The 26,583-nt window shown below is 45.7% G+C and overlaps 1 protein-coding gene across 2 annotated transcripts in view; it reads left to right on the top strand.

Annotated features, from left to right (window-relative positions):
• spata20 (spermatogenesis associated 20) overlaps nucleotides 1-26,583 on the top strand; it is a 368,934-nt gene that overhangs the window by 4,316 nt on the left and 338,035 nt on the right. For both annotated transcript variants that reach the window (XM_080209099.1, XM_080209101.1), the window contains exons 2-5: nucleotides 7,835-8,002; nucleotides 10,682-10,746; nucleotides 23,729-23,883; nucleotides 26,152-26,295. In XM_080209099.1, the coding sequence (XP_080065225.1) occupies nucleotides 7,878-8,002; nucleotides 10,682-10,746; nucleotides 23,729-23,883; nucleotides 26,152-26,295 (489 nt within the window). In that variant the 5' untranslated portion in view covers nucleotides 7,835-7,877. The remainder of the gene's footprint in view (nucleotides 1-7,834; nucleotides 8,003-10,681; nucleotides 10,747-23,728; nucleotides 23,884-26,151; nucleotides 26,296-26,583) is intronic.

The following is a 26,583-nucleotide window of genomic DNA, read 5'->3' as shown; positions in this document are numbered from 1 at the left end:
GTGGATAGAGGAGAGCCAGTGGATGTGGTCTTTCTTGATTTTCAGAAGTCGTTTGACAAGGTACCTCACAAGAGGTTATTGCAGAAGGTCAGGGGACATGGAGTTGGGGGTAGGGTGTTAGCGTGGATAGAGGACTGGTTGTCAAATAGGAGGCAGAGAGTGGGGGTCAATGGGTGCTATTCGGATTGGCGGTTGGTGACTAGTGGAGTGCCTCGGGTCGGTGCTGGGGCCTCAGCTATTTACCATTTATATAGATGATCTGGAGGAGGGAACGGAGTGTATGGTGTCGAAATTTGCTGATGACACCAAGATTGGTGGAACGGCAAATTGTGCGGAGGGTGTGGAGAGTCTGCAGAAGGATCTAGATGGGCTGGGCGAATGGGCCAGGAACTGGCAAATGGAATTTAATGTTGGCAAGTGCGAGGTGGTCCACTTTGGTAGGAATAATGGTAGGAAGGATTATTACTTACGTGGAGAAAAACTGCAGCAGGCGGCGGTGCAGAGGGACCTCGGGGTCCTTGTGCATGAGTCGCAAAAACCCAGCTTGCAGGTGCAGCAGGTGGTCAGGAAGGCGAATGGGATGCTGGCCTTCATAGTGAGGGGGATTGAATATAAAAGTAGGGAGGTCTTGCTGCGGCTGTATAGGGCATTGGTGAGGCTGCAGCTGGAGTACTGTGTGCAGTTTTGGGCGCCGTACTTACGCAAGGATATTTTGGCCTTGGAGGGAGTGCAGAGGAGGTTTACTAGGCTGATGCCGGAGTTGAGGGGGTTGAGCTATGAGGAGAGGCTGAATAAACTAGGCTTGTACTCGTTAGAGTTTAGAAGAATGAGGGGAGATTTCATTGAGACATATAAGATGATGAATGGGATGGATAGGATAGAGGTGGAGAGACTCTTCCCGCTCAGAAAGGACAGTAGGACTAGGGGGCACAGCCTCAAGATAAAGGGGGGACGGTTTAGAACGGAGTTGAGGAAGAACTTCTTCACTCAAAGGGTGGTGAATCTCTGGAATTCTCTGCCCGTTGAAGTGGTGGAGGCTGCCTCGCTAAATATTTTTAAGACGCGGGTTGATGGGTTTTTGATAGGCGAGGGGATGAAGGGTTATGGGGAGAGGGCGGGAAGGTGGAACTGAGCCACGACAGGTCAGCCATGATCTTATTGAATGGCAGGGCAGGCTCGAAGGGCTAGATGGCCTACTCCTGCTCCTATTTCTTATGTTCTTATCACCTCACACTCTTAATTTGTCGCTTTTTGCCCAGTCCATTTGTGTAGTAATTCAGCAGGTTTTCCATCACCAACACCCTTTACTGAGCACCAAAGGTAAAAGCTGCTCCTGTGGCTTACAGTCGGGTAGTCTTCACCTCAGAACCTACAACCTCAGAACTTACAGCCTTTAAAAACCTTCGCTTGCTACTTCCTATTGGGCAAGCCTCTCCTTGCTCAATAAGGCAGTCTGTCCTCCACAAAGCTCACGTGTCGATCTATTAATGATTTCCCCGTGCCCTTCATGGTCGTTGTGATAATTTGATAACTTCTTGCAGTCCACAGCTTTCTTCCTCACAGCCGCGTGACCACTTGTTGTGCCGACTGAGCTGGAAATTGCAATTGTCTAAATGGGGGAGGTCGGACTGTGTTAAAACCTTGTGACAGCTACCCGGCATTTCATATCCTGCATTCTTTATGGATGTGGAAAAAGCATTAATTGTTCCTAGGAACTTGATCCTTTAGGGGATTATATTGAAGCAATGCTAGAAATATTTTGTTTAGAAGTGCCAAGTAACTTTGTGGGCTAAACTTGAAATAAAATTATTCAGTGAATGTGGGTGTCGGTGACGACCTACATTTATTACCAATCCCTAATTGCCCTTGAAAGGGCAAGTGGTGAATTGACATTTTGAATCATATGTGGACCATATGCTGAAGGTACTCTCACAGCACTGTTAAGGATGGAGCTTTGGCATCTGGTGTTAGGTCGATTAACCGTGCTAAGTTGCCCCTTAATGTCAGGGACTCTAACCAGGATAAATACATGGGGTTACCAGGAAAGGGCCTGGACAGGATTGTTGTCAGTGTTGGCTGGATGGGCTGAATGGTCTCTTTTTCTACTGTAGGGATTCAATGACTCTAATAGTAAAAGCATGTTGCTATGTTTCCCACGCAGGATGGTGTTTGGTTTGGGGCGCTGTCAGGGAGGTCAATGTGGCATCGGCCTATGGCTTGCAGCGCCTGTGTCATTCTCTGACCCTTACCGTAGTGCAGGTGTTTCGAAGTACAAGAAAAGACCAAACCATGGGTTTGGCACAACAGACTGTTCCACAACTATTAGCTACAGGTTGCAGATGTTCTGATGCTGTGAAATGATGTAGAGATGCCAGCGTTGGACTGGGGTAAACACAGTAAGAAGTCTCTCAACACCAGGTTAAAGTCCAACAAATTTATTTGATAGTAAACCCACAAGCTTTTGGGGTTTTCCCCTTCGTCAGGTGATCAAATAAACTTGTTGGACTTTAACCTGATGTTGTGAGACTTCTTGCTGTGAGTTGAGCCACTTGCTTTGGTTTATTAGACAACCTTCCAAAATTCAGGAGCAAAATGCTCTTGAGTCACTCTAAAGGTCTACATTAACTGATGGTGGGGTGGCTGTTGGATCATAGGTGCTATAGAAATTTGGATTAGGTCAAGAAATCTCAGATTTTGCCTTGCCCAAGTACACAGGAGTACTTGGAGAGATCTTGACCCTCAATGCTGAGTACTTCTATCGGGAGGGACGGTTCAAGAGTATCACTAAAGTGATAGGAAACCCATAGGAAGTACGTGGGGCATTCTCAGTCCCCATTATTTGGCCTGACCTCAGCCTTCACAGTTTTATTAAACCCCTTACTAGTTGCAGTCTTCATTCAACATGCAAGGAACATCAAATTACATTTATATAGTTAATGCCTTTAGAGCAGTGAGATGACCCAAGGCATATTGGGGACAGAAGCTGACACTGAGGCACATAAGGGGACGTTGAGATAAAAGACCAAAGGCTTGATCAGAGAGGTAGCTTTTAGCTTCGTAAGCGAGGGGACAGAAATAGAGAATGGAGATCCTTAAGAAGTGATTCCAGAACTTGGCTAGCTGCCGGTGGTATATTATTGAAAGCGGAAATGCACGTGAGATCAGTGGCGGAGCAGCGCAGCTATCTCAAAGGCTTGGAAATTGGAGGAGATATAGACGTAGGGAGGGGTGAGGCAATGAAGGAATTTGAAAAGGTGGACAAAAATTTTGAAATCAAGGTATTGCTTAACTGGGAGACAGTGTAGATCATTGAGCACAAGGATGATGGGTAAATGGAACTTGTTGCGAGTTAACACATGGGCAGCAAAGCTTTGGATCAGCCTTAAGCATTTCCAGCCTGGATGAGGGGCTGGCAAAAGTAACTTCTAGTAAATTGTCAATCAGTTCAGAAAATCCTTGCACTGTCGTGACACGCATGATTTGTGGAAGTTTTGCTTTGTCTTTGTTGATCAGAGCTCAACATGTTCATAGAATCTTACAGCATAGAAAGGGAACTCTCGGCCATCATGACTGTGCTCGGATCTTTGAAAGAGCCATCGTATTCTGTTGGGTAGAGTGGAGATTATCATGGGAAAAACATGCTCCAAGGCAATCTTTTGGAGGATCATGGGGTAATGTACAGGATGGGATAGGGGGATGTGGGATATGAAGAGACTGAAACCATCAAGACACAAGAAAGAGTGGAACCTGAAGAGAATACTGCCGTGGGCTGGGTGGAGAAGTTTGGAATGGTCCTCAACATTGAAGATGCCAAGTGGTGAAGGAGGGATAGTGAGTTGGGATTGCGCACATGTGATGTGATCAGGACTACCTTTGGTGCTGTGTTCAAATCTTGGGAGGAGGTGACCAGGTAGATAGTTAATAAAGGCACGTTCAGGTGTCCTCCTCAAAGTGAATTCTTTGAATGAATCATTTGTTCCCTACTCCAAACTCCTGCACCACCTCCTGCCTCTCCCACTGTAAAGAATGCAACCGAAATGCATATTGATGAATAAATTGGTGGTGCGTAGGTAATGGTGTTAAATCCCTGAAGTCTGCTAGGTATGTGTTAATCTCCCATCATCTTTTGGAGGGTTTTTATGTGAGATATTTTCTTGATTAGCTCCATAAGCAGAAAGTATGTCTCTGACAACCCTGACTCTGTCTTTTATCTGTCCAGCGATGAGATGTCAGAACCTTAAAATCAGAGCAAGGCCATTAAAGGGTGTCCTGGAACAAAGGGTAGTAGAAATCTGGAACTCTTTCTGAGAAAGCTACTGAAGCTGGAGTCAATAGAAAATTCAAAATTGCAATCAGTAGATTTTTTTTGTTTGGCAAGGTATTACAGGTCACAGAGCCAAGGCAGATATACGGGTTGGGATTTTACCATCCCACACACCACGGGCAAGGGCAGACCATGGGAAGGTCTGTTGACCTCGGGTGGGATCTTATCGTTTCGGGATGAGCAGGACTGTAAACTCCCACCCATTGAGTTGAGAGTTAGATCAGCCATGACCTAATTGAATGGTCGAACAGGTTTGTAGGCATGAATGACCTTGTGTATGTCGGGAAATTATAATAAGAGCAAGGCATCCAATAACAGTGAACACCAGGTTCAGGAAGAACATCACTTGCAACCAAGCAGTGCTTCTTCCTTCAAAAGCAGGCTGAGTGCGCACACTCACCCACCAGAGATTAGCCTCGAAAAAAGAGTTTTTGATTAAAATGGTTAAATTAACAGTGTACAGTATAAAACGGTGAGTTGTGCATTTCACTAGCCTTCTCGGAACAGACAATAAAAATAAATAGCCTTCAGTACGTTGGCACACTGGTTAGCACTGCTGCATCACAACACGGTGGATCTGGGTTCAATTCTGGCCTGGGACCACTGCCTGTGTGGAGTTTGCACATTCTCCCTGTGTCTGTGTGGGTTTCCTCCGGGTGCTCCGGTTTCCCCCTGCAGCCCCTTAGCGTTCCAAGATGTGTAGATTAAGGGGAGTAACAGGGTAAATACATGGGGTTATGGGAATAGGATCTCTGTCAGAGAATTGGTGTAGAATTTGACCCCGATGGGCCAAATGGTCCCCTTCTGCACTGCAGAGATTCTATAATTCCGAAACAGAAGTTCATGTATTACACAATGGAGCTATAGCTTCAAACAGGCTGACCTTCTTTGGTGATAGCCCAATCTTAACTACCTCTAGTGCTTTGTTATTGAACTAGTAACCCAAGAGACCTGCACTGATAACTCAGAGAATGGCACTTTGAGAGTTTGAATTCAGTCACGTTTTTAAGAAGTTCGTTCAGTGGATGTGGATTTCAGTGGCACAGCCAATATTTGTTGCCCATCCTTGATTGTTCTTGTGAAGGTGGTAGTGGGCCGCCACCTTGAATGAAGTAAATAAACTTGAAATAAGAATCTGGTACCAGTAAAAGTGACCACAAAGCTGTCAGATTGTCTCCAGAAACGCGACTGGTTCAGCCATGTCCTTTGGGGAAACCTGCTGTTCTTACTGATTTGGTTTGATTTATTATTGTCACGTGGTAGTATACAATGAAAAGTGCTGTTTCTTGCACGCTACACAAAGCATACCGTACATAGAAAAGGAAGGGAGTGCAGAATGTAGTGTTAGAGTCATAGTTAGCGTACCGGGCCTGGCCCACGTACGATTCCAGTCTACGCTGTTGCGTGGTTGTCTCTCTTACCTCGCAAGCCACTCAGTTGTATTAAATAGAAGAAAGCTCACCAGTACCCTCTCAGACCAACAAGGGATGGACAATAGGTTTCAGACTTGCCAGCGATGCCCATTCTCTGGAATGAGGGATGAAAGTAAGTATTTGCTAGCTGGAAAAATAAATTACAAAGTCTATGATGTAGAATGGTCGATGGGCTGTCCACTTAAAACCTCCATAATTGGCCATCATTGTTCATTATCCTGGGGAGATATATTTAAACAGAAGTAGGCGGCACGGTAGCACAGTAGTTAGCACTGCTGCTTCACAGCTCCAGGATCCTGGGTTTGATCCCTGACGTGGGTCACTGTCTGTGTGGAGTTTGCACATCCTCCTCGTGTCTGTGTGGGTTTCCTCCGGGTACTCTGGTTTCCTTCCACAGTCCAAAGATGTGCGGGTTAGGTTGATTAGCTATGCTAAAAAATTGCCCCTTAGTGTCCTGGGATGTGTAGGTTAGAGGGATTAGTGGGTATAATATGGGGGTAGGGCCTGGGTGGGATTGTATTCGGTGCAGACTCGATGGGCCGAAGGGCCTCTTTATGCACTGTAGGGTTCTATGGTAAGTCTGTATCTCTTGTGATCAGCAGCTTTTCACAGATGATCAATTTCTTGGAATGTTCCTCCCAGTATAATTGCAGCTTTCAGTGAAGTATGGAAACGTCTGGTAGCTTGATTATTTGTAGCAACATAGTGTTCTGAGCTCATTGAACACAGGGAAAAATGTTCACAAATCCAAGTCTGTCATAGGTACTTTCTCAAGTTCATTTTGTGGGAGTTGACTCGAGTTGCATCATAACATATTCTGGGTGTAACAAAAGCAGCTTCATTTCCCAGTGAGGTGAACACGCAGTTATATTCCGACTCACTTAAATCAGAAAGTTATCATTGTTTTGCCATCCCTCTGTGGCTTTGCCCTCTCTATCTTTGTAATCTCTAGCGATACTGTCTGAACTATTTAGCATTTCCAGTATTTTCAGCTGTTGTTTCAGATTTCCATCATTGTGATGACAGTAATGTAATCGATACATAATATATATTTTCTGTTTGAGGGGAATGTTTAAAATTCAGTTTTTTTCAGCAGGCAGCTGGTGTGTCTAGAAAACATTTAGTGCAGAAGCTGGGGAGTAGGATAATTACTCATTTTAGTTGTGCAGAGTCTACTTAGGATAGAGCTAATGGATTTTTGTTTATACTTGGAGATTTCCCCTGGGGTTTTTGGTTAAAGAGATGGAAGGTAGGTTTAGGTGGTTAATGAGAAGAGCTAGGTCTGTAACAGAGAAACAGCTTTTCAGTTCTGGCTGGGGTTTGTTTGAAAACAGAGTAACAGAAGCTGCTTTGAAACTCATTTTATCTCTGAAAGCTTCACTTATAGCAGTATATTTATGGTTGCTGACTGCATTTATAATGGCTTTTTAGTCTGTTAGAAGAATGTTCCTTGGTTGGGACTGAAATTAAATTTGTTCCTTTTCATTTTTAAATATTGTTCAACTGTTAGTAGTTAAGCTGCTTCATTTGTTAGAATTATAGTTAAACTGTTTTATTATATAAAGTTTGTTTTACTGTAAAAGATCCCTAACTTGTCAGCAAATTACTCCTAGAATGAATCAACTATCTTTACATTTATATCAAAATAGAAAAATTGTTGGGGTCTAGTCTGGCATTCTAATGGAACTTAGGATTCGACTCCAGCACCCTAACATCATCTACAATATTCGGCTTTTACACACTTAAAATAACTTTGTCCAAGCCTACTTTGGAAAAATAATGAAACAATCCCAAAATGTGGCCACCTAGTCTAGCCTGCTTCTTCGGAACATTAGTGGCAATTAGATGGGAGGGTGTAATAGTTCCTGTATTATAGGTAGTAGTGGCAGTGGGTTGGGTGGAGCTGGTCTGAGATTTTTTTTTGGACAGGAAACCTGAGAGCCAGATTGTTGGGGGATGGGGCGGACATTACAAACTACAATCTTCGTTTCTGTTCCAGGTAGCCAATTAAGTTGGGGTCACATGCATGCATTTGATTTACGTTTGGTCATGGACATATTTTTGTTTGAACCAACAGGGACTATCCCAACGGAAGACTTACAAAGACGGGGTTTGCAACCATGGCAACAGGCGGCAGAGATGAGCCACCAGACTTGTCGGGCCCAAAGACGAAGAAGCACAGTAACCGATTGGTGCACGAGAAGTCCCCTTACCTGTTGCAGCATGCACACAATCCTGTAGACTGGTAATTACCTAACCCTGTATAAACCCTTTTTTTTTGAAACACAAGGGGCATTGAAAATTTGATCTCCGTGCCTGGCAGTTTATTCTGTAATTTATTTGCGATTTGCTAAGGGTGTCAGGATTGACTTGACTGGTCTAGTCTGACATTTCTATGGATTAAACCTCTTTCTGTTCACTTCCTTCGAGTAAATTGTCATTGGATCAGACCCTTCCCATTCACTCCCAGTGCTCAAGATCACAAGAAATGAAGCCAACTCTCATTCTGTAATAATCCCAATTCCAGGTTTCATGTATTTGTTTTTTTTTGGGGTGAGTGTCATTAGCCAGGCCAGCGTTTATTGCCCATCCTTGACTGCTCTATGGTAGGTGTGGGTAAACCGCCAACAATTAGCCGTGAGATTCTGTGTGAATGGTGTGATTAATGTAGGATAAACTGTTTGTGATGAATTGCTGACCATGTCTTTGCTCTGCCATGTGATCACTTGTTGTTTCAATAACAAGAGGGCATGAGCTTTCTTTTTAACTGGGGAGATGGGAGGGAAATTGGAGTCGCCCAGTCTTCTTGATGAGTTAACTGCCCTTTTCTCTATATTTTCTTATTTGTCTTTAAATTATCATTGCTGATAAGCTGCTGAGCTTCAATGACGAATAAACCTTTCTGTAAAGTTGCCTGGTAATTTAGTTACGCTTACGGTGGCACGGTGGTTGGCCCTGCTGCCTCACATCTCCAGAGACCTAGGTTCTGTTCTGGCTATGGGTGAGTGTGTGGAGAGTTTGCACATTCTCCCCGTGTCTGTTTGGGTTTCCTCCGGGTGCTCTGGTTTCCTCCCACACGCCAAAGATGTGTGGGTTAGGTGGATTGGTTTTAGTAAATTGGCCCTTAATTTGAGGGGATTATTAAGATAAGTATGTTACGGGGTAGAGCCCGGGTGGGTGGGATTGTTGTCTGTGCAGACTTAATGGGCTGAATGGCTTCCATCTGCTCTGTCAGGATTCTGTGATTCTATCTGTTAATACCTGTTGGGATATGAAACTTGTTTGAGCTCACAATGTTTGAAATAAAATAAGGTACTGATGGAGTGCTGGGGTATAATGAACCTTGTATGGCTTTATTCATGGTGGGTTCCTCGTTTAACTTCTATTTTATTCAAGGTCTTTCCTCAGTTGCTCTTGGTCTCTCTATGCCATATCTGTAAGTAAAAACAAAACTGTGGAGTTACCCAGTGGCTCTGACTACATCTATAGCGAGAGAGAACAGCTTTTAATGTCAGTTGTTGGAACAGAAATATCTTTGCCCCAAAACAGTAACTCTTGTTTTCATTTGCTCAGGTGCTGCCTGACCTACCGAGCGCTTCCAACATTCTCTGTTTTTAGTTCAGACTTCTAGCATCTGCTAGTCTTGTATGTTTTATCCATTTCTGTGCTCCCAGAAACCAGCCAATGAACTGTTCCTGAGCCCTTTGCTGGCAGTCCTAAGGGAGTGAGGCACACAAGAGGTTTGAAGAAGAACTACAAGAGTTCTTCAGACTGATCATTCCTGACCTCCTCTGCATGTAAGTGCCTGCCTCAGTGATATGACTGATAACAGGACCTCAGTATGAAGGAGGCACATCAGGGGGAGCAGGGGAGCTTCAAGGGACGTCACGGCTGAACCTGACGCTGTCCTCGTTTGACATCCAGATATAGGCACTCTCTGATAGGAGTTACTTCTAAATCAGGACCAGAGTCCTGACTTGCCACTGTGGCAGATACTGGATTGAGTCTGGCGCTTCAGTGTCTCAATGATGCTGTAACACATTGAGTCACTTACCAAGCCACTGAGAGGGCCTTCCCCCTCATTTTTATACCATGTTTGCACCATTTCTCCTCCCCACTTCATGTAGGTCAGTGCAGTTGATGAACTGTTTTGTGGCTTCTAATGCACTCTAAGTTTTTATATTGAGAACAAAGTGACATGGGAGCAAAGGAAATTTTTGAAAATTCTTTCAGGGGTGTGGGCATCGTTGGCAAGGCCAGCATTTATTTCCCATCCCTAATTGTCCATGAGAAGGTGGTGGTGAACTCTCTTCTTGAATGGCTGCAGTCCATATGGTGTAGGTACACCGATGCTGTTGGGGATGTCCAGGATTTTGATATGGCAACGGTGATATAGTTCCAAGTCAGGATGGTGTGTGGTGTGGAGGAGAAAGTAGGTGATTAGTCCCCATGCGTTTGCTGTCCTTGTTCTTCTGAGTGTTAAGAGGTGTGGATTTGGAAGGTGCTGTGAAGGGGATGTGGGGGAGAGGTGCTGCATTACATCTTGTCGATGGTAACAGTGCTGCCACTATGTGTAGGTGTTTCAGCGAGTGAGTACTGAAGGTGGTCGTCAAGTGGGCACCCATTTTGAGATGAGAAAGATCATGGTCAACCTAGTTTACCTTCTGGTAGCCACGTGAAAGAACATTATTACATAGTATCATTGACCAGTCTTAGTGGTCAATCTTAGTTAATTAGTGCACAACAGACCTGGGCATGAGGAGAGAAAAGCCTCATTGGTTGATAGCTTTTGGAACCCTGGGTCCAAAATCACCTTTCCTTGCAAGCATGTGACTGTCATCATGCCATGTCTCAAATTATTATTATACAGTATCCGAAAATGCTGTTTTCACAATTTTATCGTTCATGTGTTTTAATTGTCTAGGTATCCATGGGGAGAAGAAGCGTTTGCCGAAGCAAAGAAAGAGAACAAGCCAATCTTTCTGTCAGGTACAGCATGGGTCACGTTACAAAGAAACATAGAAAATAGGAGCAGGAGGAAGTCATTCGGCCCATCGAGCCTGATTATTCAACTCAAGAGCCTGATCCCACGTTCTCCCCCATAAACTTTGACCCCCTCGTCTCAAGAGCTGTATCTAACTGTCTCTTGAAAACATTCAATGCTTTGGTCTCAACTACTTTCTGTGGTAGTGTATTCCATAGGCTGACCACCCTCTGGGTGAAAAAATGTCAACATCTTCTTTTCACTCCCTTTATCTGGTCTCTTCCCCCTGCTGTTTTGATCCTGAAGACATGAGCTCTGAATTCTGTCAGGGCTTGCTTAAGGTCTCCTCCCACGTTATCGGGGCATCTCTCAAATTTGAGAGCGGATCTACTCGCTGCCTCAGCTTGCAATCCGGGAGGAGAAGGAGCTTGTCAGAGTTCCTGTCGAGTCCACTCAGACCTTAGTTGTTGTCTCCATTACTGCTGTCTTTGATCAAGACAGCACAGAAGTCCAGCTGGGTGCCTTTGTTATGCTTTTGCTTTCTCAACATTTTTGTGCGGAACATTTTATTTGATGATTCCGCAGATGAGATTTGAGATACACAGGCTTTCAAAACTACATAAAATCCAAGAGTAACCTTGGGGGAGATTTTTACCATTTAATTTCAGAATAAATGTAGCAGTTCTGAGAGTTGGTTTATTTGTTGAGCTGAAATTGGAATGATTCAAACAGGAAAAATTAAATGATAAAAGTGGAAATCTCCCGTTGCGCTTCTTTGGTTTTTATTTTAATTGCAAATTTACCAGACATGACAGGATTACTTGAGAGAGTGAGCAGAGTAACAGAAAGCTAAGCCATTGCTGGCGTGAGCGTGTGTGTGTGTGTGTGTGTGTGTGTGTGCGCGCGCGTGCGCCTCTGTGTATGTGTGTGTGTGTGTGCGCGTGCGCGTTTCTCCCATATTCCTGGAAAAGTTGAGAAATAAATCAAGGAGATGAATAATTTAAATGTTATTTTATTCTCTGCACTTATTGAAACTAATTAATATCTTCTGAAAATATCATAAATATTAATGTCTCCCAAGTAATTAATGACCAGCGATTGTTGATTAATTTTACTGCATTTGGCTTTGTTGCTGATGCTTAAAGTGTAGAGATTGAATGTCAGAACAGAATGCAGTAGGAAATGCAGGTTTATGATGTATAGTATGCAATTCTGTGTCTGGAGGGCAACAGGGGAGGCTGTGGCACATTAGTATTGTCGCTGAATCAGTAATCTAGAGACCCAGGGTAATGCTCTGGGACCCAGGTTCAAATCCCACCATAGCTGATGGTGGACATTTAAAAAAACTCAATAAAATACCTGAAATTAAAGGATCTATTGATGACCATGAAACCATTGTTGATTGTCGTAAAAACTAATCTGGCTCGCTAATGTTCTTTAGGGGAGGAAATGATCTGGCCTGCACGTGACTCCAGAACCACGTGTGGTTGACTCTTAAATGCCCTCTGAAATGGCCTTATAAGCTGCTTGGCTGCGTTCAAACGCTACCAGTAGAATGAAACGGCACAGACCAACCAGCATTGAGCTATGCAATGGAAACAACAACAGCAAACCCAACCCTGCAAAGTCCTCTAGTGGGGCTAGTGCCAAAATTGGGAGAGCTGTCTCACAGGCTAGTGATTTAACAGTCTGGTGTAGTCATATTCACGCTAACTCTCATACTAATCCTAAACTGCTCCTCCTCCTCCTCCCCCCACCCCCATTCCTTTATGTTGATCACCACTTGAAGCACTGAGGGTGGCAAGGGCACAGAATGTACCCTGGGTTAGGGGACTTTGATGTCCATCACCAGGAGTGGCTCAATAATATGACCACGGGCCAAACTGGCCAGGTCCTAGAAGACATATCTTCTTCTAGACTGGGACTGTGGTAAGTGGTGAGGGAACCAACGAGGGGAAAACATACTCGACCTCATCCTGTTAATTTTAGTTAAGTTTCTGAATGGAGGGCTGTGACAAATGGCGTTCCTCAGGAATCAGTGCTGGGACCTTTGCTGTTAGTAATATTTATAAATGACTTGGAGGACAATGTAATTGGATTGATTAGCAAGTTTGCGAATGAACAAAGTTGGTGGATTTACCGATAATGATGAGGACCATCAGAGGATACAGCCAGATATTGATCAGTTGGAGATTTGGTCAGAGAGATGGCAGTTGGAGTTTAATCCAGATAAATGTGAGGTAATGCATTTTGGAAGGCCTAATACAGATAGGAAATATACAGTAAACGGCAGAACTCTTAAGAGTATTGATAGGCAAAGAGATCTGGGTGTACAGGCATACAGGTTACTGAAAGTGGCAATGCAGGTGGAGAAGGTAGTCAAGAAGGCATACGGCATGCTTGCCTTCATTGGCCAGGATATTGATTTAAAAATTGGCAAGTCGTGTTGCATTTTATAGAACCTTAGTTAGGCCGCACTTGGAATATAGTGTTCAATTCTGGTCACCATGCTACCAGAAAGATGTGGAGGCTTTGGAGAGGGTGCAGAAAAGATTTACCAGGATGTTGCCTTGTATGGAGGGCATTAGCTTTGAGGAGAGGTTGGAGAAACTTGGTTTGTTCTCACTGGAGCGACAGAGGTTGAGGGATGACCGGATAGAAGTCTATAAGATTATGAGAGGCATGGACAGAGTGGATAGTCAGAAGCTTTTTCCCAGCGTGGAAGAGTCAATTACTGGGGGCATTAGTTTAAGGTGCGAGGGGCAAAAGGGGATGTACGAGGCAGATTTTTTACACAGAGTAGTGGGAGCCTGGAACTCGTTGCTGGAGGAGGTAGTGGAAGCGGATACGCAAGTGACTTTTAAGGGGCATCTTGACAAATACATGACTAGGATGGGAATAGAGGGATATGGTCTCCGGAAGGGTAGAGGGTTTTAGTTAAGTTGGGCAGCATGGTCGGTGCAGGGTTGGAGGGCCAAAAGGCCTGTTCCTGAGCTGTAATTTTCTTTGTTCTTTGTTCTCACCAACCTGCCCAGGATAAGAACATAAGAAATAGGAGCAGGAGTAGGCCATCTAGCCCTTTGAGCCTGCCCCACCATTCAATAAGATCATGGCTGATCTGTTGTGGCTTAGTTCCACATTCCCGCCCTCTCCCCATAACCCTTAATCCCCTCTCTTATCAAAAACCCATCAACCCGCGTCTTAAATATATTTAGCGAGGCAGCCTCCACCACCTCAACGGGCAGAGAATTCCAGAGATTCACCACCCTTTAAGTGAAGAAGTTCCTCCTCAACTCCGTTCTAAAACGCCCCCCCTTTATCTTGAGGCTGTGCCCCCTAGTCCTACTATCCTTTCTGAGCGGGAAGAGTCTCTCCACCTCTATCCTATCCATCCCATTCATCATCTTATACGTCTCAATGAGATCTCCCCTCATTTTTCTAAACTCTAACGAGTACAAGCCTAATTTATTCAGCCTCTCCTCATAGCTCAACCCCCTCAACTCCGGCATCAGCCTAGTAAACCTCCTCTGCACTCCCTCCAAGGCCAAAATATCCTTGCGTAAGTACGGGGCCCAAAACTGCGCACAGTACTCCAGCTGCGGCCTCACCAATGCCCTATACAGCTGCAGCAAGACCTCCCTACTTTTATATTCAATCCCCCTCGCTATGAAGGCCAGCACCCCATTCGCCTTCCTGACCACCTGCTGCACCTGCAAGCTGGGTTTTTGCGACTCATGCACAAGGACCCCGAGGTCCCTCTGCACCGTTGCCTGCTGCAGTTTTTCGCCACTTCAGTAATAGTCTTTCCGACCATTATTCCTACCAAAGTGGACCACCTCGCACTTGCCAACATTAAATTCCATTTGCCATTTCCTGGCCCATTCGCCCAGCCTATCTGGATCCTTCTGCAGACTCTCCACACCCTCCGCACAATTTGCCGTTCCACCAATCTTGGTGTCATCAGCAAATTTTGACACCCTACACTCGGCTCCCTCCTCCAGATCATCTATATAAATGGTAAATAGCTGAGGCCCCAGTACCGACCCCTGGGGCACTCCACTAGTCACCATCCGCCAATCCGAATAGCACCCATTGACCCCCACTCTCTGCCTCCTATTTGACAACCAATCCTCTATCCACGCTAACACCCTACCCCCAACTCCATGTCCCCTGACCTTCTGCAATAACCTCTTGTGAGGTACCTTGTCAAACGCCTTCTGAAAATCAAGAAAGATCACATCCACCGGCTCTCCTCTATCCACCGCCCTAGACACATCCTCATAGAACTCCAGTAAATTTGTCAGACACGACTTCCCTTTAACAAAACCGTGCTGCGTCTGCTCTTTCAAGCACTTTCTCTCAAGATGCCTCGCTATTTCCTCCTTGATGACGGATTCTAACATTTTACCTACAACCGACGTTAAACTAACCGGCCTATAATTCCCCGCCTTTTGCCTGGCACCCTTCTTAAACAACGGCGTAACATTAGCCGTTTTCCAATCTTCCGGCACTTCCCCGGAATCCAGCGACGTCTGGAAAATAACCACCAAGGCATCCACTATCACCTCCGCCATTTCTTTCAGAACCCTCGGATGCATTCCATCCGGTCCTGGCGACTTGTCCACAATCAGCCCCTCCAGTCTGTCGAGCACCACCTCTCTAGTAACAGTAATGTCATTGAGACCCTCCAGTTCTACCACCTTTCCATCTCTAACACCTGGCAAATTATTCATGTCCTCCTCCGTGAAGACAGAAACAAAAAAAGTTAAGACCTCAGCCATATCCCCATCCCCTACCACTGAGTCCCCCTTCTCATCCTCTAAGGGACCAACGTTCACCCTAGCCAGCCTCTTCCTTTTTATGTATTTATAAAAACTCTTGCTATCCTTTTTTATATTAAGCGCTAGCCCAGCTTCATAGTTTCTCCTACCCTTCTTTATCAACTTCTTTGTCAATCTTTGTTGACATTTAAACCTCTCCCAATCCTCTTCTCACCCACTACTCTTAGCTACTCTAAACACCTCCGCTTTTAATTTAACACTTTCCTTCACCTCCTTCGTTATCCACGGCTTATTACCTCTCCTCCTACGGTCCTTTTTGACCATCGGAATAAATTTCTGCTGAGCACCAAGAAAGATCTCCTTAAAGATCCTCCACTGCTCCTCAGCAGACCTACCTTCCAACGCGCTCCCCCAGTCCACATTCGCCAATTCTTCTCTCATCCTACCGTACTCCCCTCTGTTCAAACAAAGGACGCATGTCCGGGAACCCACTTTCTCCTCCTCCATCTGCACCAGAAACTCCACCATACAATGATCACTCTCCCCAAGAGGATCCTTCACCGCAAGGTCCCTAATTCTACCCGCCTCATTACATAACACCAGGTCCAAGATAGCTTGCTCCCTCGTCGGCTCCAACACACACTGTTCCAGGAAACTATCCCGGCAGCATTCCAAGAACTCCTCCTCGAGCCCCCCGCGTCCAACATGGGTCGACCAATCAATATGTAGATTGAAATCCCCCATAATTACGGCTGTTCCATTCCTGCACGCCGCACTTATTTGCGTGTTAACAGCCCGCCCCACCTCCAGATCATTATTCGGGGGCCTATAGACGACACCCACCAGCGTCTTCCTCCCTTTGCTGTTCCTAATCTCCACCCACAACGATTCCACTTTCTGCTCCTTGGCTCCAATATCATCCCTTGCTACCACCCTGATGCTGTCCTTAATCAGCAGAGCTATGCCCCCCCCCCCCACCTTTTTCCTCCTGCCTATCCTTCCTAAACACTTGATACCCCTGGACATTCAGCTCCCAGTCCCTGTCACCTTGCAGCCACGTCTCTGTAATGGCCACCAGATCGTATCCATTTGTGCTGATCTGCGCCACCAGCTCATCCACTTTATTCCGAATGCTTCGTGAATTCAGATAAAGTGCCTTCATCCCAGCCTTCACCTGGAACCTATTTGCCGTAACGCCACCAACCATACTCACGCCCCCTACTCCCTTTATTATTGGGACATCCTCGGCCTCTTCCCTTACCTGTACCCTCTCCTTAACTTTCGACCCCGTAATGTCACCTACCCTCGCACCCCCCCCCCCCCCCAATTAGTTTAAAGCCCTGTCTACAGTCCTCTTTACTCTATTCGCCAGCACTCTATAGTATTATCATAGAATCATAGAAACCCTACAGTACAGAGAGAGGCCATTTGGCCCATTGAGCCTGCACTGACCACGATCCTATCCAGGCCCTACACCCATATCCCTTCATATTTTTCCCACTAATCCCTTTAACCTACAAATGTCAGGACACTAAGGGGCAATTTAACCATGGCCAATGAACCTAACCCGCACATCTTTGGACTGTGGGAGGAAACTGGAGCACCCGGAGGAAACCCACGCACATGAGGAGAATGTGCAAACTCCACACAGACAGTGATCCAAGCTGGGAATTGAACCCAGGTCCCTGGAGCTGTGAAGCAGCAGTGCTAACCACTGTGCTACCCAAACAAATTGATTATTAGTAGGAGTATGCTTAACCTGGACCAATTGACGGACAACACGTCAGCTCAGTGACTATCACTGTCTGCTGTACAGTTATAGGGACCTGAGTCGGATCTCCAGCTTGGATCAATGACTGTGGGAGTTTGCACATTCTCCCCGTGCTTGCGTGGGTTTTCTCCGGGTGCTCCGGTTTCCTCCCACATCCCAAAAGCGTGCTGTTTAGGCTGATTGGTGTCAGTAAATTGTCCGTGAATTGGATTTCCCTTAATCTGGCGTACATGTATTTCCCTAAATTTCCGCCCCCTTTATTGTGGAGTTCCACTAGAAGTAGACAAAAACGTTGACGAGCGACGAAAGACTTGAATAAGGCACTCAGAGTGTTAAAATGGGCGGCGTGGGCTTGTCGGGCCGAAGGGCCTGTTTCCTGTGCTGTGCTGTTCTTTGTCCTTGAGTGATCACTGCATGGTCCTCGTGGAGACGAAATTCCATCTTCACATTGGGGATGCCATCCATCATGTTGTGTGGCATTACCACCCTGCTAAATGGGATAGACTTCGACCAGATCCAGCAGCTCCAAACTGGGCATCCATGAGGCACTGTAGGGCATCAGCAGCAGCAGAATTGTACTCCACCATAACCTGTAGCCTCATGGCCCAGCATAACCCCTACTGTACCATTACCACCAAGCCTGGCGATCAACCCTGGTTCAAAAAAAGAGGCCATGCCGGGAGCAACAGCAGGTATACCTAAAAATGAGGTGTCAACCTGGTAAAGCTGCAAAATAGGACTGCCTGTGTGCCAAGCAGCAAGTAATAGACAGAGCTAAGCAACCCCACAAGAAAGGGATCAGATCCAAGCTCTGCAGTCCTGTCACATTCAACCGTGAATGATGGCAGACAATTAACTCACTGGAGGAGGAGGAGGCTCAAAAAATATTCTCATCCACAATGAAGGGGGAACCCAACACATCAGTGCGAAAGATAAGGCTGAAGCACTTGCAGTCATCTTCATCCAGGGGTGCTGAGTGAGTGATCCATGTTTGCCTCCTCTGGAGATCCCCAGCATCACAGATGTCAGCCTTCAGCTAATTTGGTTCATTCCATATCATATCAAGAAATGGCTGATGGCACAGGACATTGCAAAGGCCCTGACAAATTCCAGCAATAATACTGAAGACTTGTGCTCCAAAACTTGCTGCTCCCCGAGCCAAGCTGTTCCAGTACTGCAATGACATTGGCATCTACTCGGCAATGGCCCTGGGTATGTCCTGTGCACAACAAACAGGACTAATCCACCTTGGCCAATTGCTACCTGATCAGGCTACTCTCGATCATCAGTAAAGTGATGGAAAGGATCATCAACAGTGGTACTTAATCAGCAATAATCTTCTCGTGGTTGCTCAGTTTGGGTCCTGCCAGGGTCATTCAGTTTCTGACCTCATACCGCCTTGGTTTAAACAAAGGAGTTGAATGCCAGGTGACGTGAGAGAGACTGCTCTTGACATCAAGGCAGCATTTGACTGAGTATAGCATTGAGCAGCCCTGGCAAAACTGGAGTCAATGGGAATTGGGAAAAACCCTTTGCTGGTTGGAGTCATAACGAGCACAAAGAAAAATGGTTGCGATGGTTGGATGTCAATTATCTCAGCCCCAAGGCATCACTGCGGGAGTTCCTCAAGGTAGTGTCCTAGGCCCAACCGTCTTCAGCTGCTTCATCAGTGGCCTTCTTTCCATCATAAGATCTGAAGTGAGGATGTTCGCAGATGATTGCACAATGTTCAGTATTATTTGTGACATCTCAGATATTGAAACAGTCCATGTCCAAATGCAGCAAGACCCGGATAATATCCAGGTTTGGGCTGGAAAGTGGCAAGTGCCAAGGAATGGCTATCTCCAACAGGACAGGATCTAACCATCACCCCTGCCAAAGCATTACCATTGCTGAATCTCCCACTGTTAATATCCTAGAGGTTGCCGTTGACCAGAAACTGAACTGGACTAGTCATATAAATACTGTAACTCGGAATCCTGCAATAAGTAACTCAGTTCCTGACTTCCCAAAGACTTTCTACCAGCCACAAGGCTCAAGTGAGGAATGTAATGGCATACTCTCCATTGCCTGGATAAGTGCAGCTCCAACAATACTCAAGAAGCTTGATACAATCCACTACAAAGCAGCCTACTTGCTGGTTACCCTTTCCACAAATATTCAATCCCTTCACCACCAATGCACAGTGTACCATCTACAAGATGCACTGCAGGTTCCTTAGGCAGCACCTTCCAAATCCACGATCATGACCGTCTAGAAGGTCAAGTGGAACTGATACCTGGGGACACTACCACGTGAAGGTTCCTTTCCAAGACACACACCACTTTGATTTGGAAACGTAATGGTGTTACTTCATTGTCGCTGGGTCAAAATCCTCCCTAACAGCTCAGTGGATATGCCTATACCTCGGACTGCAAGCAGTGCAAGAAGGCAGCTCACCACCACCTTCTCTAAAGTAGCTAGGGATGGGCAACAAATGCTGATCTAGCCAGTGACAATCACATCCCGTAAATGCTTTTAAAAGTTATGCATAATTACTGCTTTTGTGCCAGAAGTTTCCTTTAGATTGTAGCAGTTGATGCTGGAATTGGAAGCATATCTGCTTTGGCAAGGGCGTCAAAGGGTAAAGCGGATAGTAGAGTTGAGGCCAGTCTGATCAGCCATGATCTTATCGAATGGTGGAATGGGTTTGAATGACCTGCTCCTAATTTGTATGTTTATCCCCATGAAAAGTCTTCAATTCCAATATATCCAATAGCAAGTTAATTTCATGCCTGAAGTTTGTAGCTGCTCTCTTTCTTCGCTTGCTCATAGACAACCCCCTGACTCTCAAAACTTCCCGAATAACATGCAAAGGCTCTCGGTTGCACCTTACCCATGCTTTTGTAAGATGGATGTTATTTCATTTTCATTGCCCCATCATCAGACATCTCACCTCCAGATGCTCCATGACCTAACCTCCAGGGATATGTCCAGGCAAAGTTGGCAAACCTAGGTTTTGACGTGCTATTGTTCTATCTCTAGTGGAAGCCATAGGCAAATGCTGTGAATTGCTGACAAAGACCAATTCACTGGGCATTTGGTAGTTTCTGGTTGGAGACAGTGGGAGAACTGGAAAACCCCTTGAAATTTTGTTAAGGTATAAGCTCCGCATATTTTACATCGGAAAAGTGGCGAAAAGGGGCAAAGTGCATGGTGCGGATTGTTACCAAGATTGCCTTAAGAGTGTGGTTACTCTTCTAATCTTGGAAACGTAGCAAGTTCCCACAGAGGTTAATGAAAGAACAACCAGAAAATCTCTTTTAATGATGTAGTTAAGGGATAGATATTGGCCAGGACACAAGGGAGATGTCCCTTGTCCTCCTTGGAAATAGTATCAGCTTGAGAAGAAGAAAAGGCATCTCTGACAGTGTACCACTTCCTCAGTAATGCACTGGTGTAAAAGTCTGGAGTTTGTGCTCAAGCCTATGGACTGGAGGTTGAAAGCACAGCTTCTGACTCGGAGACTGCTCACTGGATCACTGTCGACACCATTGGGCTATAAAGTCCAGTGGATTGGAAGATGATAGGAAACCCTATCAGAGTTGATGAGTTTCATGTTTCCAGATCCAACAGTGAGTGAAGGTCAACGTCTGCGAGATGATTATTGTTATTAACGTAGTGAGCTTCTGGCATGTGGTATTTACATTTTAGGATTGTAAAAACCAGAGGATTACTGACCAGTGTAGTTTCAATAACATTGAAGAAGGAATGAGGTTACATCAGGCAGAGACAGCAAGGTGAGGTAGGGTGGGTGAGAAACAGCACGGGGGAATTGGAGAATTTCTGTTTCCCAATTTGCTGAATGAGCCTCGTCCGAAATGGCAGTGACATCTTGTCTTGAATAAAGCAGGACTTAATGGACATATCGAGGGAAAGCTAAGTGTTTTGTCACGAAAGAGAGTGAAACTAGGCTTCTTGCAGGCATCTTTAGTAATAGAGCAGAAAGGAAACCAAGAATGCCAAAAAGAGATGAAGGGTGAAACCATAATGGGTAACTGGAGATTGTGAGAGTTACGGAAAAATCTTTAATGGGAGGATTGAAAGAAACCAAGTTCTCATTATCCCAGTGAAAGGTATGGAGGAATTTAGAGAGGTTGATTCATAAGAACTAGGATCAGGAGTAAGCCATCTGGCACCTCGAGCCATTCAATAAAATCATGGCTGATCTTTTTGTGGCCTCAGCTCCACTTATCCACCCGCTCACCATAACCCTTAACTCCTTTACTGTTCAAAAATGTATCTATCTTTGCCTTAAAAACATTCAATGAGGTAGCCTTAACTGCTTTACTGAGCAGAGAATTCCAAAGATTCACAGCTCTTTTGGTAAAGAAGTTCCTCCTTAACTCAATTTAAATTTGCTTCCCCTTATTTTGAGGCTATTCCCCTAGTTCTAGTTTCACCCACCAGTGGAAACAACTTCCCTGCTTCTATCGTATCTATTCCTTTCATAATCTTATATGTTTCTATACGATCTCCCCTCATTCTTCTGAATTCCAACGAGTATAGGCCCCAGTCTATTCAGTCTCTCCTCATAAGCCAACACTGTCAACTCTGGAATCAACTGAGTGAATCTCTGAAGCATATCACTAGTCATGGATTGCCAACCAGAAAAACACCCATTTACCTCCATTCTTTGCTTTCAGCCGCTGTGTGGTGAAGTTTATGAACCAAAGTTAGAGTGGAAGCGAACATATAGTCATGCAGCAACCCTCCCCGCCCCCGAGTTGATGAAATAAGCATCAGAGATGAGTATCATCACAGAGAGTGTTGAGTGGAAATCAGCTGTGATGTGTTCCTGCTGCTATCCTGGTTAGATTGGGAAACTCAAAAACAGATTTGGGGCTGCAATCTGGGCCCTTCCTCACTCGTGCTGTTGAGTTATTCACTGGATGAATGTTCTAAACCAATAGGGACTCCTGATTTCACTTTAAAGCAATACTTTGAGGTTAGTTCCTAGTTTAGTTTCACCTTGAGGCACTTCTTTCACTGAATTTTTTTTTCCCTATTTAGTTCATCATGCGACAGCACTTGTTATCCGCGTTCCTCTTTTTGCGGAAAGTGTTAGAACATAAGAACATAAGAACATAAGAAATAGGAGCAGGAGTAGGCCGTCTAGCCCTTCGAGCCTGCCCCGCCATTCAATAAGATCATGGCTGATCTGTTGTGGCTCAGTTCCACTTTCCCGCCCTCTCCCCATAACCCTTAATCCCCTCTCTTATCAAGAACCCATCAACCCGCTTCTTAAAAATATTTAGCGAGGCAGCCTCCACCACCTCAACGGGCAGAGAATTCCAGAGATTCACCACCCTTTGAGTGAAGAAGTTCCTCCTCAACTCCGTTCTAAACCGCCTCCCCTTTATCTTGAGGCTGTGCCCCCTAGTCCTACTGTCTTTTTTGAGCGGGAAGAGTCTCTCCACCTCTATCCTATCCATCCCATTCATCATCTTATACGTCTCAATGAGATCTCCCCTCATTCTTCTAAACTCTAACGAGTACAAGCCTAGTTTATTCAGCCTCTCCTCATAGCTCAATCCCCTCAACTCCGGTATCAGCCTAGTAAACCTCCTCTGCACTCCCTCCAGGGCCAAAATATCCTTGCGCAGGTGCGGCGCCCAAAACTGCACACAGTACTCCAGCTGCGGCCTCACCAATGCCCTATACAGCTGCAGCAAGACCTCCCTACTTTTATATTCAATCCCCCTCGCTATGAAGGCCAGCATCCCATTCGCCTTCCTGACCACCTGCTGCACCTGCAGACTGGGTTTTTGCGACTCATGCACAAGGACCCCGAGGTCCCTCTGCACCGTCGCCTGCTGCAGTTTTTCGCCACGTAAGTAATAGTCCTTCCTACCATTCTTCCTACCAAAGTGGACCACCTCACACTTGCCAACATTAAATTCCATTTGCCATTTCCTGGCCCATTCGCCCAGCCTATCTAGATCCTTCTGCAGACTCTCCACACCCTCCGCACAATTTGCCTTTCCCCCAATCTTGGTGTCATCAGCAAATTTCGACACCCTGCACTCGGTTCCCTCCTCCAGATCATCTATATAAATGGTAAATAGCTGAGGCCCCAGCACCGACCCCTGGGGCACCCCACTAGTCACCAACCGCCAATCCGAATAGCACCCATTGACCCCCACTCTCTGCCTCCTATTTGACAACCAATCCTCTATCCACGCTATCTCTCCTCCCTTCACTCTCATTTTAATGATTTAATAGACGGAGTGGTGGGGGAACGTGGCATGGACCATCTCTGATCGAAACAGTGAGAAACTAGCCATTCTAAGGAAACAGTCTGGGTTCTGATGTCTCCCTCCACCTTCCGTGTGAGTGAAGAATCACTGTGCCTGCATCCCCTTCATTCTTGCCTCTGTTTTTCTTCTGTTCCAGTTGGCTATTCCACGTGTCATTGGTGCCACGTTATGGAGCGGGAATCGTTTGAAAATGAAGAGATTGGCAAAATAATGAGTGAGAATTTTGTTTGCATCAAGGTTGACCGTGAGGAGAGACCAGATGTCGATAAAGTTTATATGACATTTGTCCAGGTGAGTGTTTAATGAAGTCACCGGATTCCCCCACTTGCATCTCAGAAATCTACCAGTCCCCAGCGTTCAGGCACCCTTTAGCCAGTAAATGCAGAGATTGCCTCAGCAGACAATCTGAAGATAACTTGTCCTCAGCTCCTGCTTCAATATACCAAACATCAGCAATGTTATTTAATTAACGTTTAAGAAGTTTTGACTTTAACTCAGTTGCTAGGTAGTCAGATAGCCAGGCCATTGTTTTGGGATCTTTTACGCCCACATTTGGGTGGCACAGTGGTTAGCACTGCTGCTTCACAGCTCCAAGGACCTGGGTTCGATTCCCAGCTTGGGTCACAGTATGGAGTTTGCACATTCTCCCCGGGTCTGTGTGGGTTTCCTCTGGGTGCTCCGGTTTCCCCCCTACAGTCCAAAGATGTGCGGGTTAGGTTGATTGGCCGTGCTAAACTGCCTGTTAGTGTCCCTGCGTGCGTAGATTAGAGGGATTAGTGGGGTAAATATGTGAGGTTACAGGGATAGGGATTGTTGTCGGTGCAGACTCGATGGGCCTCCATTACACTGTAGGGATTCTATGACTTAACAGGCAGACAAGGGCTGTAGTTTAATGTCATCTCTGAAAAGCAGCACCTCTGACAATGCAGCAGCACGTCGGTACTGCACTGTTTGCCAGTGTACATATGTCTTTGAGTCCTGAACCCACGTGCTTTACTATTGGGTGTGGGTGCTAGTTTTCAGCCAAACTGACAGTTTCCATGATTGCAGCTTGGGAAAAAACAAGTTTTACACCTCGCGGTTGCCCTGCACCTGATTGCCCATCATTGAAATAGTGTCAGTGGTTCTGTTTCAGATGGCAGACGGGGCCTTGGTTTAATGTTGTGTCCGAAAGACAGTACAGAGTGCCCATTGTACCACATTGGAGTGTCAGCCTAGATAATGTGCTCAGTCTTTGGAGTGGGACCATTAACTGTTGACTCAGAAGTGAGGGTGAGACTCCCTGTGAGCCACAGCTGACAGGCAGTGAGATATTGGAGCGTCAGGAGACTGATTGCTTTTGATGTTGGGATCACATGGGCGAGCAATGTCGAAAAGCAAATATTATAAAGTCTCTTTCATGTTATTCTTCAGTTATCAGCTCCCATTGTGTGGCTCTCACACTATCCATGGATACAACATAAACCCATCTGATTGCATTTGGCCCATTTTTCACTTGTGTGGCTCGCATCAGTATTACTTGGACATTATAAACAAGCAGCTGCCTTTCGTGACAGTAATGATATGCGGCTGTGATCATCAATAGTTTCCCAAAGCTTTTTTACCATCTACAGAACACAAGTCTGAAGAAGAAGAGCAGAGCTTTCCCCTGGTATCCCAGTCAACATTTCTCCATGAACAATTAAATTATCTGGTTACTTCATTCCTGCTGTGGGCACTTGCTGTGTGCGAAACTAATTGCTGCATTTCCTACAATGCAATGGTGATTATACTTCAAAAGTACTGAATTGGTTATAAAGTGCTTTAGCACTTATCATAGAATCCCTACAGTGCAGAAGGGGGCCCTTCAACCCTCCACTGATTCTGATACAGCACCTTACCCAGGCTCTTTCCCTTGCCCTATTCCTGTCACGATGTGGAGATGCCGGCGTTGGACTGGGGTAAACACAGTAAGAAGTCTCACAACACCAGGTTAAAGTCCAACAGGTTTATTAAGGAACAGCGTTCCAAAAGCTAGTGGCGTTTACTACCAAATAAAAACTGGTTAGACTTTAACCTGGTGTAGTGAGACTTCCTGCTGTATTCCTGTAACCCCACATCGTTACCATGGTTGATCCATCTAACCTACACATCTTGGGGCACAAAAGAGCATGGCCAATCCCCCCCCCCCCCCACACCCGCACATCTTTGGAGTGTGGGAGGAAACCGGAGCACCCGGAGGAAATACACGCAGACGCAGAAAAAACGTGCAAACTCCACAGAGACAGCGACTGGAGGCCAGAATTGAACCCAGGTCCCTGGCACTTTGAGGCAGCAGTGCTAAGCACTGTGTCACCATGCCGTCCTTTTTCAGGTGTCCACTTCCTAAGATCATAAAAGGTATTGTACGTGCTGCATCCCAATCTTTTCTGTTATTTTTCAAGCCTTTCTTTATCGAGTGTTGAAACTTCTTAATGAGCGGCATGGAGTTTGAGTGAGGCAGAATCTAGCTTGGTTTCCAGCACTGCGACTCTCCTGAAAGAGCTGTAATTATTCCTGTTTCCTTCCTTTCGGTTGCAGGCGACAAGCGGAGGAGGCGGTTGGCCAATGAGTGTATGGCTGACCCCCGACCTCAAACCTTTTGTTGGAGGAACTTACTTCCCACCTGAAGATTCCTTCAACCGCATGGGGTTTAAGACATTGCTGAAGAACCTAGCCGAGCAGGTATGGCATTGCTGTTAAATGGTGTGCATCATAGGGTCCATCTACTACAACTTTTGAATCCATGGGTATGTTCCTTTTAGTTAGGTGGGGGTAAGAAGAAGCAAAGTGAATCAGTGAAGCTGAGGTACAGATCAGCAATGATTTAATTGAATGACTCAAGAGGCTGAGTGACTAACTCCGGTTCCTGCGGTCCTCTGTCCTGGCAAGGGCATTTAACGTTAGATGGGTACACTGGAGATTTGCTTCCTTTTTATTGTGGGGGTTGGGCTGTGGCGGAGTAAGGGTGCG

This window comes from Carcharhinus amblyrhynchos, chromosome 21, assembly GCF_965287045.1.
Source record: "Carcharhinus amblyrhynchos chromosome 21, sCarAmb.v2.hapA, whole genome shotgun sequence".
Taxonomy (NCBI): domain Eukaryota; kingdom Metazoa; phylum Chordata; class Chondrichthyes; order Carcharhiniformes; family Carcharhinidae; genus Carcharhinus; species Carcharhinus amblyrhynchos.
This window is presented reverse-complemented; position numbering and strand designations above follow the sequence as displayed.